The sequence below is a fragment of the Giraffa tippelskirchi genome, chromosome 8, assembly GCF_054371585.1.
Source record: "Giraffa tippelskirchi isolate mGirTip1 chromosome 8, T2T-mGirTip1v1.2.pri, whole genome shotgun sequence".
Classification (NCBI taxonomy): Eukaryota; Metazoa; Chordata; class Mammalia; order Artiodactyla; family Giraffidae; genus Giraffa; species Giraffa tippelskirchi.
The window spans coordinates 140,677,984-140,694,659 of NC_137282.1; the positions used below are offsets into that span (position 1 = coordinate 140,677,984).

General features: G+C 43.8%; 1 protein-coding gene and 1 long non-coding RNA gene across 2 annotated transcripts; one reads left to right on the forward strand and one right to left on the reverse strand.

Moving 5' to 3' along the window:
* Positions 1-760: 760 nt before the first annotated feature.
* LOC145516243 (glutathione S-transferase A1) lies at positions 761-14,901 on the reverse strand. The gene is made up of 7 exons (XM_081517383.1): positions 14,859-14,901; positions 8,094-8,207; positions 5,608-5,659; positions 4,691-4,823; positions 2,885-3,026; positions 1,489-1,620; positions 761-948 (listed from the first exon to the last, which is right to left on the reverse strand). The coding sequence occupies exons 2-7, from the start codon at positions 8,178-8,180 to the stop codon at positions 826-828; spliced, it is 669 nt and encodes a 222-aa protein (XP_081373509.1). The 5' UTR covers positions 8,181-8,207; positions 14,859-14,901; the 3' UTR covers positions 761-825.
* Positions 868-7,870, forward strand: LOC145516254 (uncharacterized). The gene is made up of 2 exons (XR_014061242.1): positions 868-1,051; positions 5,018-7,870. It is a non-coding gene; the product is annotated as an uncharacterized LOC145516254 (long non-coding RNA).
* Positions 14,902-16,676: the final 1,775 nt, after the last annotated feature.

Below are 16,676 nucleotides of genomic sequence, written 5' to 3' on the forward strand. Positions count from 1 at the left end.
GTGTCTGCCAGCTCTGGCCCCGCCCCTTCACCTGTGGGGTCCGGGGTGAGGGTGAGGCAGGGAGCTCACTCCATGAAAAAGAGAACCCGATACTCCGAAGGACAGGTTTCCTGGGGAGTATTCACCGCAGGCCCCACATGTGACCAGAGCCAGAATCACTCCTAAAATGCAGGCTCCCTGGCTCCATGAGAGGCCAGGGGAAATGACGTTATATATATTCATTCGTATCAAATTCACACACGTCACCTCTGTCATAGAGATCTGATCTGAGGGACCCTGTCAAATGGGGGTGAGGCCCCTGTGCAGGGCCCCACAGAGCCTCGGGCAGCACAGCTGTGATGACCAGGCGGCCATAGCAGGGTCCCCGGAGCACAGAGTTTGGGTCCACTGGGTTCTTATTGCTTGCTCACCTCCCAGAACACTGGAGAGCCCACAGTAGACAAAAGAGTTGTTCAAAAATGCATAAGAAAAGACATTTTTATTATCCGATGGAAACTGTCTCTAAAAGAAATAAAGAAATTGTCTTTCTGCCATGACCCCAGAAAGGTAGCTCTTTCCTGTGAAAACCTAAGAATGTCAGATATAAACTGTTACACTTTTCTCTTTGATAGGCTATGTGACAGAAGGTATAGGATGATCCTTGGAAAATATGAAGGGAATATATAATCTGTTTCTGGTTCTTATTTGTCTTTTAATTCCAAACCAGAAAGGTGAGAAGGAGATTGTAGTGCAAAAGAACACATTGGAAGCAAATCTCTCATAGGAGCTTTATTGTTTCATTGTTAGAAAATTTCAGATTTGTCCCGGGCAGCCCTGCCAGCTTTATTAAAACTTGAAAACCTTCCTGGCTTCTTCTATTTTTTTCTCATCCGAGGGAGGCTTCCTCTGGCTGCCGGGCTGCAGAAACTTCTTCACGGCAGGGAGATTGCTGACTCTGGCTTTTAGGGCCTGCAATGCATGAGAACACAGCTCAGAGTGCGGCTAAAGAGCAGCCCTGTCACCGAGATGGGGCTGGAACTGAAGACAGAAAACATGAAAGGTCATGCATGAGGTCAGTCACAACCAATCTGCCCTCAGAGAGAGAAACGGGGAGAAAGAAATCAACGTGTGAGAGAAGGAACAGGAATTGAGGTGGTGGGAAACCCACTCAGACAGACTCAGGGAAAGAGGGACACACGCGGGACAGAGGGAAGCAAAGAGGAAATGAGGACAGAGGTTGAAGCGGAACAGGGACCGAGAGAGATCCAGTCCTGGGTCTGTTTCCTGGTAAAAGGCAGGACATTTTCCATGGGGCAGAGTCCACCTCCGATGTCCTTGGCTTGACAGATTCTTTCCACACTCCGACCAGGGCCTCGGAGTGAACTGAGGAGACCGGGGGACAGCGAGGCCTGGACAGTGAGGGGACCCTAGCACCCCAGTCCCAGGGTCCAGAGAGTAGATGCTGAGGTGGGGGGTGTGTCTGGCCCCCAGGGCCGTGGGAGAGCTCACCTTCAGCAGAGGGAAGTTGGCCAAAAGGCTGGGGTCCAGCTCTTCCACATAGAAGAGAAGTTCAACCAGGTGGATGTCAGCCCTGCTCAGCTTGTTGCCCACCAGGTAGTCTTGTCCGTGGCTTTTCAGCACCTGGTGAATGGAGGGGTCAGATCAGGGACACAGGTCCTGGCAGGCTGGACCCCTGCTCCTCCCCTGCCCCCCACCCAGCCCCACTTCCATCTCTGCCCCTCGCTGGGCGGGTGGGAACCTCAGATCTGCTCCCTCCAGCTCCGAGATGGGCCAGGCAGGTGCTTGCTGTTCCCTCCTCATCCCCAGTGGAAGGCAGACCACCGCTTCCTTTTCCTGTTCCCACCTCGCTGTGGCTGCCTTACTGCTTCTCCCCCTGGACCAAGGCCTGAGCACCGTCTTCATCGTGTTTTTGTTGACCCCACACCCTCAAGTGTGTAGCCCGGAACTGTCAGTAATGCCTAACACGGCTCCCAATGTCGGGAGCCGCGTTAGGCAATACTGACACTGAACTTCACAACATGACACTTTATCCATCTCCCTCTGTCCTTCTCTCCCTCATGCTTGAGCAGTGTCTCCATCTCCTTGACAGCCTTCTACAACCCTGAGCAAATGAATGCAGACTCTGTATTCCTTCTCATCTCTTTTGCTCTCCTCATTTCCTGGTCTTACAACCTTTTTTTGGGGGGAGGAGGTTCGTGATTTTAGTTGAGCATGATTTCAGGTAGTTTTGATCATGAAACGTTCAAACAGAAAAAACTAAAATAAATACTAGGCATAATGATGGAATACTACTTCATCGATTTTATTTCACTTTCTTCAAAAGTCTGAGAGTCATGTCCCAAAATATCTTGTTTACTTTTTCCTGAACAATTTTTCCTCTCTTTCTCTCTACCCCACATCCCCCATATCTATCTAGATACATGTTAATCATCCCCAAGACACTACCATATTCTCCTGACGGGCAGCTGGTCTCATGTCTCCTTACACACGACACCAGAATATTTTCTGATGTATTGCTGACATCATGCTATTCTTGAATCAAACCCCCTACACTGTGTTCTGCAGGATCCATCTACTCCAGGCTCCAGTGTGGTTCTCAGAGCTTCCATAGTCCAAGCTCTGAGTATAACTATGAAATTCCATTGAGTAGAGAATACCAGATTGGGTTTGAGTAAATAGACATTTGGCTGAAAAATAATAACTTGGGTAAAACTAGTACAACTCTTCTATACATTCAATTTTTATGAAGTGCCCTGAGACTCAGAGTACTACATTAGTATTTAGAAACGTTCACAGAGGTGAAGGTTAATGCCCCGGCCATGCCAGGCACTATTTTCCTTCATCCTCTGACCTCACTGCCAAAAATGCAGAAAAGTCCACTTACATTTTCAAATGCAGGGAGGTAACGGTTTGTTGCGTTTTCTCGGATTTGGGTCACCTTGGCATCTTTTTCAGCAGGTGAGCACAATGGCAAACGCATGATCATTTCACCCAAATCTACCACACCTTCTGAATACATATCAATCCTGAAAAGATAAAATAACCAAATTGTCAAATGTCTCTGCCTTAGATTTTTGGAATGGGTAAGAATGAGACATTGAGATGTAGCAAAGTAATTCTCCTCTATTGGGTGCATTTTTCCACGCCAGTGATTTAGCTTTGTTTTTTAAAATGAATTTTAGCATTCTAGAACAAGCCATCAAGGTAAACATGTGTAATCTTTTTGTTATACACATGAGCAAATATAGGGACAGAGCGCATCAGTGACCCATCCATAGTCACGGGCATGAGAGAATCAGGTGGAATCAGTGCAGGTAAACACTGGGACCACACCTGGGTTTGCCATCTCTGCTGTGATGTGGTCTGAGCATGGCAGTGTGATGCATTAGTACCACGTCAGTCATGTCCAGACAGAGTCCTGGCACCTCAGTCCCAGTCACATCCCTCTTCCTCTCTCATCCTGTTATAACACCAGGTCCGTTTAGAGTCCCAATACCAGCACTTCCTCCAGTTATTTCCCATAGAACCTGGTTCCATAACACTCTCCACATACTATTGCCAGACTCTGGTTTTGTTTGAATTTCTCAAGACTGTACCTTTCATTCTTTTTCAAGTCCAAATAATATCCTACTGTAGGGATGTACCAACTTTTATTCTTTCATTCATCAGTTAATGGACATTTTTGGTGATTCCAATTATTGATTATGAACAACACTGCTATGAACTTCTGAGTATAAATTTTAGTGTGGGGGTATTTTTAATCCTCTTGAAAGGAATTGCTGAGTCTTGTGGTAATTCTTTGTTTAATTTTTAGAGTAACTGCAGTAGTTCCTTGAGTGCTAAGTCACTTTAGACGTGGTCGACTCGTTGTGACTCTGTGGAGTATAGCCCACTGGGCTCCTCTGTCCATGGGATTATTCTCCAGGCAAGAATACTAGCAGGGGTTGCCATGCCCTCTTCCAGGGGATCTTCCCGACCCAGAGGTCAAACCCAAATCTCTTATGTGTCCTGCATTGCAAGCAAGTTCTTTACTGTTAGCGCCACTTGGGAAATTTCTAACAAGATTTTCATTTCAATCATGTAGTCCCATCACAACAGAGAGAATACCCCTCACTCCCAGGATACAGTTGTACGGAAAAATCTGGCCAACTAAAACTATATCGAAATGCTTGCTGTAACCTTACCATGTTGAGCTCAGCCTCTGCTAACCCTTGTCAAGTGCCCAGTCCATATAAAGGGTTAATAAATTAAGTTCCTGGTCGTCATTCTTAGAATTTTGGAATTCAAGAACCAACTTCTTTAGATCCTTCCCTTTCTAAGCCTTATCTTTTAGACACTCAGATGCTTTGTCCCTGTCTCTGGCTATTGGTGGGTGTCCAGCTCAAAAGAGCCTGAGCCCCTGGAGTCTTGGTTCTACTATCCTCTTGGATTCACAGACCATCCATGTTTGGAAACCTTGTCACCGTGCTATATCCATGGAAGTTATCCTCTTCCATAGGCAGTTGATTTCACTCCAAGTTTATTTACTCTTCCCTCATACTCATAGGTCTTTGCTGTACTGGACTCAGTTATGCCCTACAAGGCTTATACCATCATGTTGGTCATGATGCCCTGCCTTGATTCTGCTCAGTCAGGGAGGGATCTAAATCATTCCTATTAGCTGTTGATGAAAAACTAAAATCTACCATACAGGGCTCTCTCCTTTATGTCTTTCCCGTAGAGGTTGTATTTGGTGGCAATGTAGTTGAGAATGGCTCTGGTCTGCACCAGCTTCATCCCATCGATTTCAACCATTGGCACTTGCTGGAACATCAAACTCCCATCTTTTGAAAAAAAAAAAAAGAGGGTGAAATGTTGAATATGTTGCACCGTTTTAAGATAAACAAATGTTTGCTTAAATAACCGAAGATATAAAGTGAAACACTAAAATGACTTGGTACACTTAAGCAGGATGGCATTTTGTTTGCCTTTTACTTTCTAACCTATCATTTCATTTATTTTTCTATTTCCCATTCAGACATAGGGGCGATCCCTTGTAAATCTGGACTGATTTGTCTTCATGTATGTTTTAGAAAGAAGCTGGAAGAGTCTGCAACAAGTGTGCCAACCAAGTGTCATTTAATGGATGTTCCAGAGAAAATCTCAGAACACATAGGACGTTTTGAGAGAGTTTGCTCTTTCCCTGCTCACTGAGGCTTCATTATTGCTAGGATGTTACTTTGCCAAACCCGGACTCACAGCAACATCGGGGCCTGTTTCTCCCCTCTTTTCTCAGATGCACACCTTTTTCTGACCTTAGGTGTGAGCGCTGTACGATCTTAAACTGATACAGTCACTCACGGTGCCAAAAGGCAGAGAGAGCACGGGGAGGGCATTCACAGGCCCTGACGCTGGCTCCTTTAGCAAACACTTGAGTTCTAGCCCTTCCTAGTCCCGAGTGAGTTGCAAGAACTTTTCAGGGAGCCCGACCTCTTACCTTTAACCATATTTCTCCCTCTCTACTAACCCCATTCCCATCATGCACACATATGACATTGGTGGTGTCGAAACTCAGCTTAAGACTTCTACTGGATACTCCCATCAGAGGAATTTAGTTCTTGGGCTTACCATTTTTTAACTTATCCAAGTCTTCTTGTTTTTCGAAAAGTTTCTCTTCAAACTGAAAAGCAGAAACAGTCGATGAGTTTTTGTTATTTCATTCCATAGCATTGATGAACTTGCCTGGCCTCTGTCTGTTGCCCACTATGGAGACTGAAGGATTTCCAAGTTCGGCAGGGTGCACAGAGGACAGTTATCGTGGCTATTTGGATTTCTAGATTAGAGCCACCAAGATAAAAGCGTGGGTTGCAGCAAGTAACTGCTTATTTTGCAGGTTAATTTACCTCTCCCCTGTCCCCACCTCTGTCAGTGATCAGGTAATGATTTGGGAGGAGGGGAATATTACTGGAGGGAAGGGACTGGGAAATTCTTGTTATGGAGTTTTAATGTCTCTGGGAAACTTTTCTCTTCCTGTGAGATCAGGACAGGATTTTGGGGTGTCCACCAGCATGGGGTATCCATGGGGCCATTGACCCCAAGAGGCTGCTACCGGGAACCTCTGCTGTATATTACCTCCCTCCATTCAATTTTTTATTTTCAATAAGGGTCTTGATGGTGAAAAGTTTGAGAATTGGGGATTTCTAACTTACTCACTGGAGTAATTTGTTGTAGATAGACACGATTCCATAGGTGAGACCATACAGATAGTGAGTGTGTGGGCAACAACTGATAAAGCACCCAGTTCAAGATAACCCTAAGTGGCGATGGATGGATGGGTGGTCACTGTGAGAAGGGGCTGGCTGGTGGGCTATTTCTTGTCAAACTGATGGAGATGAATGGGATTGTGAGGATCAGGCCCTGGGCCCAGAGAACCCAGAATTCCAATGTTCTTTGGTCAGTCGTGCCTCACATCCTCCTCTGTCAGGCTGTGCTGGACATGAGGAAGCCTGAATGCTCTCAGCATCTCCCCCTGCTTCACCGTCCTGTGCTGAACTCATCCCGTCCAGGAACTCAGAACATATCCTTGAACCCCAAGGCTGGACCGCAGTGAAAATTGTTGGTTGTTCATTTATAGAAATGAAACAACCTAGAATGGCACTGTTGGAATTTTCTGTGTACTTGTTTCTTTACACACTTGAGAATGGACCAAGCTAATGTGCCCTGCATTCCTGAAGCATCGAGAGTGTATCTGAGGCTTAGGTAAACATGTTTTTAAGAAGCTAAGGGAGCACACTAGAGGTTCCCTTTGCAGGACGCCACCTCACCTGCCGCCCTCTTTTACTGCTCTCTGCTAAGGGACCAGATCTCTGAACTCTGTCCATGACTCCCTCCCCAGGAAACCCTCACAGGGTTGCTGGGTCCCTCTGACCAGGGCTGAGAAGTGCTTTTCTGAGTGACACCTCTAGAGGGCAGCACTCAACAGAGTCCCACAGAAATCTATCCGTTTACTACTGAGCATATGGCGTTTTCACCCTCAAGTCTTGGGTGTCCTCCTAGGAGCTCCCACTCCTCTTTTAATCACCCACATACTTGTCTGCATCCTCACTAGAGTGTAAGCGGCCTGAGGGTAGGGACTGTGTCTGTTTGACCATTCATGTATCTCCAGGACCTGGCACAAAACCTGGCACTTCAAGGTACCCAACAAATTCATTGCTGAGAAAATGCATTAAATGCAACAGGCATTTTGTTACAATCCGCGCCACTCTATACTTCTGGTTTATGTTTTAACTTTAATTACATTTCTTTTCTAATATGTATATTTCCATCTTTTTATTATGGAAATTTGTGGCATGCACAAAATAAAAAATACAATGACGCTCCTTGTAACCTTCAACCAGCTTCAATAATTATCAGCTCAACCCAATCGCAAGACATCCATATGTTACACCCCTCTCCTTGGTAATAATTTGAAACAAATCCCAGATATGATATATTTTCATCTTTAAATACTTCATGGTATATTACTAGATCATTAAACTTATTTTAAAACTAACCACAATACATTAAAATTCCTGACATATTAACAATACTTATTATATCAATTGATATTATTTAATATTCATGTTTTTAACTGTTGCATCAATGTAATAAATATTTTAGTTTTAAAAATCAAAATTCAGGAAGTTTTCTGACAGCTCAGTGGTTAAGGCACGGGCTTTCACTGTTGTGGGCCTGCTTTTGATCTCTAGTCAGAGAATTAAAATCCTGCAAGCCTCACAGCCAAAAACAAACAAAAACACAAATTTATTTCTATTGTTTATTGTCCTTGAGAAGAAGAGATTTCAATAAAAATCTGTTAATCTAATACCTAATAAATGTTTTTGATGCAAAATTCTTAGCAGATCATTTAATAACGAAAATCTCCTCTGTGAGAAAAGTAGTTTGATACAGTCAATTTCCCTGGAGTAAGAAATGGCAACCCACTCCAGTATTCTTGCCTGAAGAATCTCAGGGACAGAGGAGCCTGACAGGCTATGGCCTATGGGATCGAAGCGAGTTGGACGGAACTGAGTGACTAGGCACGCACGGTCAATTTAGATCCAACTGAAACCTACCTCCACTCCAGCTGCAGCCAGGAGCCACCGAATGCACTCCATTCTGCCGCGTGCATTGAAATAGTGAAGAATGGGCTTCCCTGCCATGGTGGCAGTCTCCTGGTTTCTCCAGCCCTTAATGAACCAACACATGAATGAATGAATGAATGAATAAAGAATAAAAGCATAGAAGCAAACACCTTTATGATATATGGCTGAACAGTACCAACAAGGCTGAAGAATCAGCCTCCCTCAGGGCAACTGGAAGAATCCCTGGAATGTCTTCCCTAGCCCAAATTCCCACGCTCAATAGCCACTTTTGGGAAATTCCACCAAACCATTGTCCAGTCTCCACTGGGTAAAATCTGATTTTCTGGGCAGGCTGAGATGTGAGTCTGTGGAATGGATGCATGGGTGGGTGTCAGGGAGGGGAAGGATTAGAGAACTAGTATTTATTGCAAAACTCCTAATAGTCCTACCCCAATGCTACTTGCCTCCTGAGAAATCTGTATGCAGGTCAGGAAGCAAAAGTTAGAACTAGACAAGGAAAAACAGACTGGTTCCAAACTGGGAAAGGAGTAAGTCAAAGTATTGTCACCCTGCTTATTTAGCTTGTATAAACAGTACATCATGGGAAATCCCTGGCTGGAAGAAGCACAAGCTGGGATCAGATTGCCTGGAGAAATATCAGTAACCTCAGATACGCAGATGACACCACCCTTATGGCAGAAAGTGAAGAAGAACTAAAGAGCCTCTTGATGAAAGTGAAAGAGGAGAGTGAAAAAGTTGGCTTAAAACTCAACATTCAGAAAACTAAGATCATGGAATCCGGTCCCATCACTTCATGACAAATAGATGGGGAAACAATGGAAACAGTGAGAGACTTTATTTTTTGGGCTCCAAAATCACCGCAGATGGTGACTGCAGCCATGAAATTAAAAGATGCTTGCTCCTTGGAAGAAAAGCTATGACCAACCTAAACAGCATATTAAAAAGCAGAGACGTTACTTTACCAACAAAGGTCCATCTAGTCAAAGCTGGTTTTTCCAGTAATCATGAATGGATGTGAGAGTTAGACCATAAAGAAATCTGAGCACTGAAGAATTGATGCTTTTGAACGGTGGTGTTGGAGAAGACTCTTGAGAGTCCCTTGGGTAGCAAGGAGGTTGAAGCAGCCCACCCTAAAGGAAATCAGTCCTGAATATTCATTGGAAGGACTGATGCTGAAGTTGAAACTCCAATCCTTTGGCCACCTGATGCGAAGAACTGACTCATTGAAAAAGACTCTGATGCTGGGAAAGACTGAAGGTGGGAGGAGAAGGGGATGACCCGGGATGGGATGGTTGGGTGGCATCACCAACTCGATGGACATGAGTTTGAGTAGGCTCCAGGAGTTGGTGATGGACAGGGAAGCCTGGAGTGCTGCAGTCCATGGGGTCACAAAGAGTCAGACACAACTGAGCAACTGAACTGAACTGAACTGAATGCTGACCACTTTGAATACATTATATCTTTAATCCTCACGAGAATCCCATGAAATAGTTATCTCCATTTTTCACTTAATGAAATGGACCTCAGAGCTTAAATAACATTCATGGAAATCCACACCCAGGATTAAAACCAGGGCAGGGTGGGAACCCACACTTGTGCAGGCCCTGGGAGCCTGGGAAGGAGGGACCTTGGAGCCAGAGGACTTCACGGACAGTGAGGAGGAGGAGGAGACAGAGTCCATGTTCAACTCCTTGGCTATTATGCTGCATTTGTTCAAAAGCTGAAATTAGAGCTCAGTTTGCTTAACTGTTGCTCAAAAGATCCTGATTCTTTACACCTACACAGGATGCCAAATCCTTCCATTTTCTTCGAATTGTACATTTTATCTCTATTCATACATTTTATATCTAGAAAAAGGGATGTTACTGCACTAACTGTACAGTCTAGGGTGGAACAGACATTTGTTCTGTGTCTGTCATGCACTCTGCATTCTCACAAATTTGTCTTCATTTAACCCTACAAGAATCACCTGCTATGAAGTTTGCCATTGCTCTCTTTTTCCAGCTGGGGATACCGAGGTTTCTAGGGTAACTTGCGCAAAGTAGGTGGCGGACCTGGGATTCAAACCCATTTCTATATGAACCCAAGTCTTGGCTTCATTTTTCATATTAACATTTTTCAAAATAGGCATGACAATCCTTCAGTGGACTGTGAAATTTTCCAGTTTTTAAAATAAAGCTTTGTTTCATGAGTTTTTCGTTTCAGCTGTGTTCGTTGTATGTTTCGGTGGAAGAAAGCACATGGGCTCACTCATTTGGTTATGGTATTGGTTAGAGATACTTGGTTCTTTTCTGGTCCGTGAAGTTTGAAAGCCCCTGGACTACAGCAGCCTGTGTGTGGAGTGGACTTAGCAGGGAACCAGAGAATGAAACTCAAAGGCTCCAACAATGGACAGAAATTATTGGCTTGGCCAAAAAGTTCTTTGGGGTTTTTTTGTAAGATGTTATAGGAAAACTCAAACATTATGACCAAACTAATTGTTCTCTCATGGGAGTGAATGGAAATATACAGGACTTAGTAAAAGCAGGAACCCCAAAGCCAGAACATAGGAAGAAACAGCTGCTTTTTCTATCTAAATCCCAGCTCTGTTTAGAAAACATTAAGATCTTCTTGCAACGTTTTGTTGACGAGTTCAGGATGAAAATATACTTCTCCTTAGCTGATAAAGTATGAATAACTTGAATTTTAGATAACAAAATGTTTTCAATATTCACATTTAAAAAAATTTATTTACTTTTGGTTTACTTTTTTATTTCAATATCCACATTTTTAATGTGAGATCAATGGTCTAACCTTTGGAAAATAAAGTATCCCTTGGAAATATACTTAACTCATCTGTCTTGAAGTTGGAGATTGTGTATATTGTACTTATCATGGGGAACGGAGAAGCTGTGATTCAGCAGAATTCTGAGAAGGGTGTCCCTGTGAAGTGGAAGTCACAGGTCTCCCTCACACTAAACTCCCTTATCCAGTGGCCAAAGATCACATTACAAAGGGAAATGAAGTTTTAACTTACATAATACTTTATCATATCTTTCTTATAAGTAACTTTCTTCACCTTTTGAAGGCTGGGGCAAACATGGTATAAACCTCCTGGCCCCCAAAAAAGGAGAACTAGAGAGATTCAGTAACTTGCCATCAGTCACACACGTGTGTTCCCGATTCACACTCAATATCTAGCAAGTGTGTCCACCCTCAGGACAACCCCAGGAAACGGCTTCTAGTATCCTATTGTCAGGAGGAGGAAACTCAAATTCAAAGAGCTCTGTGAGCACTGGATTTCTCTGAAGACATCTTCTGACTTCTGGTCTGGGGCTCCTCTTACCCCAACCAGGTAATGCTTATGCCCCCTCTCTGCTGCTCTCTGAGACCCTCAATATTAGTTTATTCCTCATTCAGAATCCTTTAGCCAATTAACAGTTCAATGGAAGAGAAGGAAGCGTTAATTCTGTTAGCTGATTCTTAGGGCCTTGATGGTAAAATGGATAAAAACGTACCTTACTTTACCCCAGACCTTAAAAACTTACTGTGAGTATCCTGAGCACTAGTATAACTATATTTGCCTTCACAAGGAGGTAGGCTTATATTCTCTGAAAAGAAATGTGTGTTGGGATAATTCCACTGCGAACTAAAGGAGCTGTATCTCAGGGAGTAGGTGGGAGGGGGCTCCTAATGAGAGTGTTTCTTAGCAGAGAGAAAGGCTTAGAGACAAAGCCCAACTCCTTTCCTTATAAGGTAAATAAACCCAGGGGAGTTGTTTGATCTCTGTACCTGAGTGTTCTCTTTTGAAATACAGCTATGTCTACTAGTGAGGGCTGTTGAGAAAATTAAATTAGATAAGGCATAAAAAACTCATAACAGGGACCAGCAAATCCAGCTTCCGTCCTGCTCCCACTTCCTGGGAGACGGGTGAGTGAGCGCACTGGGCAGCACGTGAGTCTTCTGTCTGTCTGTCTGTCTGTCTCCCTCTTGACTCCCAGCTCTAGTGCTACGCTCTGCTGTGCTAAGTCGCTTCGGCCCCTGTAGCTCTAGTAGGAACAGAATTTTATATATATCCAGATTTTGTCGACTACTTTACATACTGGTTCTCTTTTTATTTGTCTTGTGTGAAAGATCCGTGATGCTCACTGATTAGTTAACCTGGATTGGAGGAAGTTTTGGCAAAGGTTCAGCGAAGTCTGGCACAGCCTTTTGAAACCCCAAGACTGAAGTGGACCCTGGTTCTGCCCCTGAACCATGCACCCTGCCTGCCTTTCCCCCAGGCCTTTCCCTTCCCAGTCACTCCCTGATCTGGACTCTCTGGAATCTTCTGCTCCCCCACCTAGAACCCGTTTGAATGGGTTCCAGCCATGGCAATGGGAAACCCACCCCTTTTTATAGTGGGAGTTCAGGGTCTCACACTCGGTACCCTTCTCTCCACCCTCCTGTTCCTTCACTGATCTTCAGCATCTTCTTTCTGGTTGACCTGTCCACGGATTTCCTTCTCAACAAGTTTCCTTCAAACCTCCTCAACAAACACTCATTGAGCAGCTGCCTGCACTAAGAAATGATGGCTAGTGGGGAACACAAGAGGAATCTGATGTGGTCCCTTCCCTCGAGGGGTTGAAATCTAGTCAGAAAAACGGGTTTGTAGACAACTGACAGCACCCAAAGAGCCCTGCAATGGCTTCACTTGAAGTGGTTCCACCCCAAGGACCGTGATTCTCTCAGCCAAGCAAGTCAGAACAAGGGGAGAGGCTGCAGGCTGAGGAAGCTGAGGGTGCTGCCCGCCTGCCCCGGTTCGCCCCAGCTCCACAGTATCTCAGCCTCCAAGTCAGTGACTCTCATGGGGTCAAACCTCATCCCCATCCAAACTTTCTTCTCTGTAGCATCTTGCACAGCACTTCTTCTCATCCCAGTCTCAGTATCTTCTCTTTTCAGGCTTAGGTACCATACTTCCCCTGTGAATTGCCATGCCCGGGACAACTCTAGGACTTTCACAGGATCTCACTGAACCTCTCCTGCCTCAGGCTTTTGATTTACCTCAATAGTAATACTTGTAACAGAGCATTGTTTGCTCTGCATTCTGATTAGAATGACTTGTACCTTCTAGTAAGGTGAATTTCTTTACTTTTGGAAGCTAATTCTCTGCTCCCATAGTATCTAGTTTTCACATCCAGACTTCCTGTGTTTAGGAGTCTGAAAAGTCATATGAACCAGTGGTTCTTAACTGGGGCTGATTTTGCTCCCCTAGCCCAGAGGACATTTGGCAATGTTTGGGGACTTTGTTGGTTATTAAAACTAGGTAGAAGGGTGCCACGTCATTGGGGAGAGACTAGAGGTGCCTCTGATGTTGGGGGTTGTGGGGCTGCCTCTCATGTGCTTCTGATTGCTCATTACTCCCCAGTCTGCACTGTATCCAGCTTTTTCCATCAACCCTGCTGTCTTTTTTTATTTAATTTAAAAAAATTTTCTAATTGGAAGATAATTGCTTCACAATGTTGTGTTGATTTCTGCTGTAGAATAACTGGAATCAGTCACAATTTTATATATATATATATTTCCCCTCCCTCTTGAGCCCCCCTCCGCACCCCCATCCCACCCCTCTTAGGTCGTCAAAGAGCGCCAGGCTGGGCTCCCTTTGTTATATAGCAGCTTCCCACTGTTACCTGTTTTACACATGATAGTGTATATATGTCATTGCTACTTTCTCAATTCACCCTACAACCCTGTTATCTTAAGACACATCTTTGGATATTTAGTTGGAAACATCTTTGATTGATGCAGTTGGCTACTAAACTATGTAATCTTCCAGGATAAGGTATTTTGTAAAATATAGTAATTCTCCTGTAGCCACGTATATCTTCTATTGTACTTTCTGGGCTGTCACTACATGAGGAAAGAACCTCTCTCACACCCTGTGTTCTTTCTACAAGTACAGAGTGAAATGGAAAGTGAGATTATTAATCTTCATTGTGTCAGCCATATTGATGAAGTGACAGTTTCTTTTAAAACTTTTAAACTATCACTGCAAGTATCTGAGAGGCATCAAGTTTGCAAATTTGAAGAAATATCAACATATATGTTAATACTGTTGTCAAGTACATTCCTTAAACCTAATTCAATGTACATTTCTATAGCAAATATTTTTAACTAAAAAAACGAAGACAATATACAGGACAGGTCTTCACAACAAAGAATTACCCAGCTTGAAACGTCAATAGGGCCAAGGTTGATAAACCCTGGTCCAGCCAATTTCTACGTTTCCCGTGAGTTGCTTGAGTTCCAGGAGAAAGAGAAGAGGACTTGCCAGCTGGCTAATCACAGCAAAGACTGAGTTAAAATCCAGTTTTGCTGGCAGTAACTTAGTTATTCTTCTTATAATTAAATCTTAATTTTGTGTTACCAAAGTCCACATACTATTACTGCATTGCAATTTGCACCTGCTGTTTGTTGACTTATGTCTGCAGAGAAGACAACTTTAACACTAACACCTATGCTTCTCTCTTGTACTGGTCACACTCTCTGATTATCTAAAATGCTGCCATTCTTTTTTCCCCTCATATCATCAATTTTTCTCAGATCTAAATTCTCATGCTTAGTTTTCTACATTCTTCATTTTTACATATCTGTATCCAACAGCAATTGACTAAACAACTTGAATGTCCCCTAAGCACAGCAAGAAGGCCCATGTGAGCATGACAGTTTTTCTTGTGCTAAGGAAACATTATACAGACATGCACAATCAGTACTTACCTTACAAAAGTCTGTCTCCCACTTGACTCAGCACTTCAGTGCCAAGTTCACGTGTGTTTATAAGCTCTTGTTACAGTTGACTGACTGACTCCTCCTCTCTGAAAGAGACAGAGTCCAGTTAAGCAAAAGCCACTCTCGTGGTATTCAGGGCCAGTGGTTCTACGTTAGATTAAAAAAGGAAAAGGCAAATTGTCCTCTTATCAGGATATAACTTGTTAATAAGTTCTTTTCAAGATTGCCAATTAAAGATTAATCACAATATTTCAAGTTGATTGTATCCTCTTGCCAGTTAATGAAGGATGGCCTTTGGAGAAAACTAACGTTTCTTGAATTGGCTTTCATGAATTGGAGACAGGGACTAAAGCAGATGATAAACATCTACTGAGGGGACACCAGGGAGGTGCGGTGATGAAAGCTCACATGGACCTCTGTAATACTTTTTACCCTGAGTTGCAGATAAAATATAGGACATCCAATTAGATATGAACTTCAGAAACATAATAAATAATATTTTCATATAAGTATGTCCTAAACATTGTATGAATGGGTTCATGCTTAGTTGTGTCTGACTCTTTGCTACCCTATGGACTATGCCTGCCAGCCTCCTCTGTCCAGGGGGCTCTCAAGGCAAAAATACTGGAGTGGGTTGCCATTCTCTCCTCCAGGGGATCTTCCTGACCCAGGAATTGAAACTGGATCTCCTGTAGAGAATAACAGGTGAATTCTCTACAATCTGAGCCACGTTGCTGACCTCCAAAAAAAAAAAGTCCACGCCTGAATACCTGGAACCTCTGGATGGGACCGAGTTTGGAGAAAGAGTCTTTGCAGATGTAATTAAGGAACCTGAGCTGAGACTATCCTGTATTATATGGATAGGCCCAAACCCAACAACAAGTGTGCTTATAGCAGAAGAGAAAATACACAGACACACCCATATGGGTGATGTGAAGATGGAGGCAGAGATTGAAGTGATGTGGCCATGAGTCATGGAAAGGAAGGATGCAAAAAACCACCAGAAGCCAGAAGAGGCAGGGAAGACTTCTCCCAAGAGAGTCCAGAGGCAATGCAGTACCTTAACTTTGGACTTCAGGCCTCCAAAGTGTGAGAAAATTCATCGTGTTATTTTAAGCCCCCCCAATTGTAGTAAGTTGACACAGCAACCGTGGAAAACCAACACATAGTCCTGCTTACTTCCCCATAGCACAGGATTACTGTCCAGCAAATCCTACACAGCTCATGACTGCATCCATCCTACGATTATTAAATTAGTATCTAAGAGGTAAGGACTCTTTTTCTAAACATAATCACACTATTCTACCACACTAAAATTTTATAATTTATATCTTTTATAATTAAAGTTCATTCATTTGATCAAATGTTCAGCATTCTAATTTTCCCAATGTCTCATAAGGACTTATGTGCAGTTGGTTTATTTGCATTAGGATCAAAGCAAGGTCTGTCCATAGCATTGGAGTGATATGAACATCTTGGTCTTGAAGACTTGGATGAGTGAATAGAGCTGTCAGGCAGATGAGAGTGGGTGGGGACTGTGAGGAATTCCCACAGCCCAGACCCCTGGGCCATGGAGGTGTGTATGGAGGTACAACTATTCATGGTGGAGCCCTGGGGATACGCAGGGCTGGGTCCCCATCAGGAACTCACAGATGCTGAGGGAACCCAGTGGCCTTCAGAAGGTTTCCTGGGCTCTGGGGGAAGCAAAGAGGTGCGTCCAGCTGTCCCCAGGGAACACAGAGCTCAGTGTGGCCCCCGGGGTGGAGCTGGCCTGGGAGGGAGCAAAGGTCCCCAGGCAGGAAGGAG

Coding starts and splice junctions, on each gene's coding strand:
- LOC145516243 (XM_081517383.1), bottom strand. CDS start 8,180: ATGGCAGGGAAGCCCATTCTTCACTATTTCAATGCACGCGGCAGAATG. Junction 5,660..8,093: donor TGGCTGCAGCTGGAGTGGAG/GTAGGTTTCAGT, acceptor TCTGCTTTTCAG/TTTGAAGAGAAACTTTTCGA. Junction 949..1,488: donor CCAACTTCCCTCTGCTGAAG/GTGAGCTCTCCC, acceptor CATGCATTGCAG/GCCCTAAAAGCCAGAGTCAG.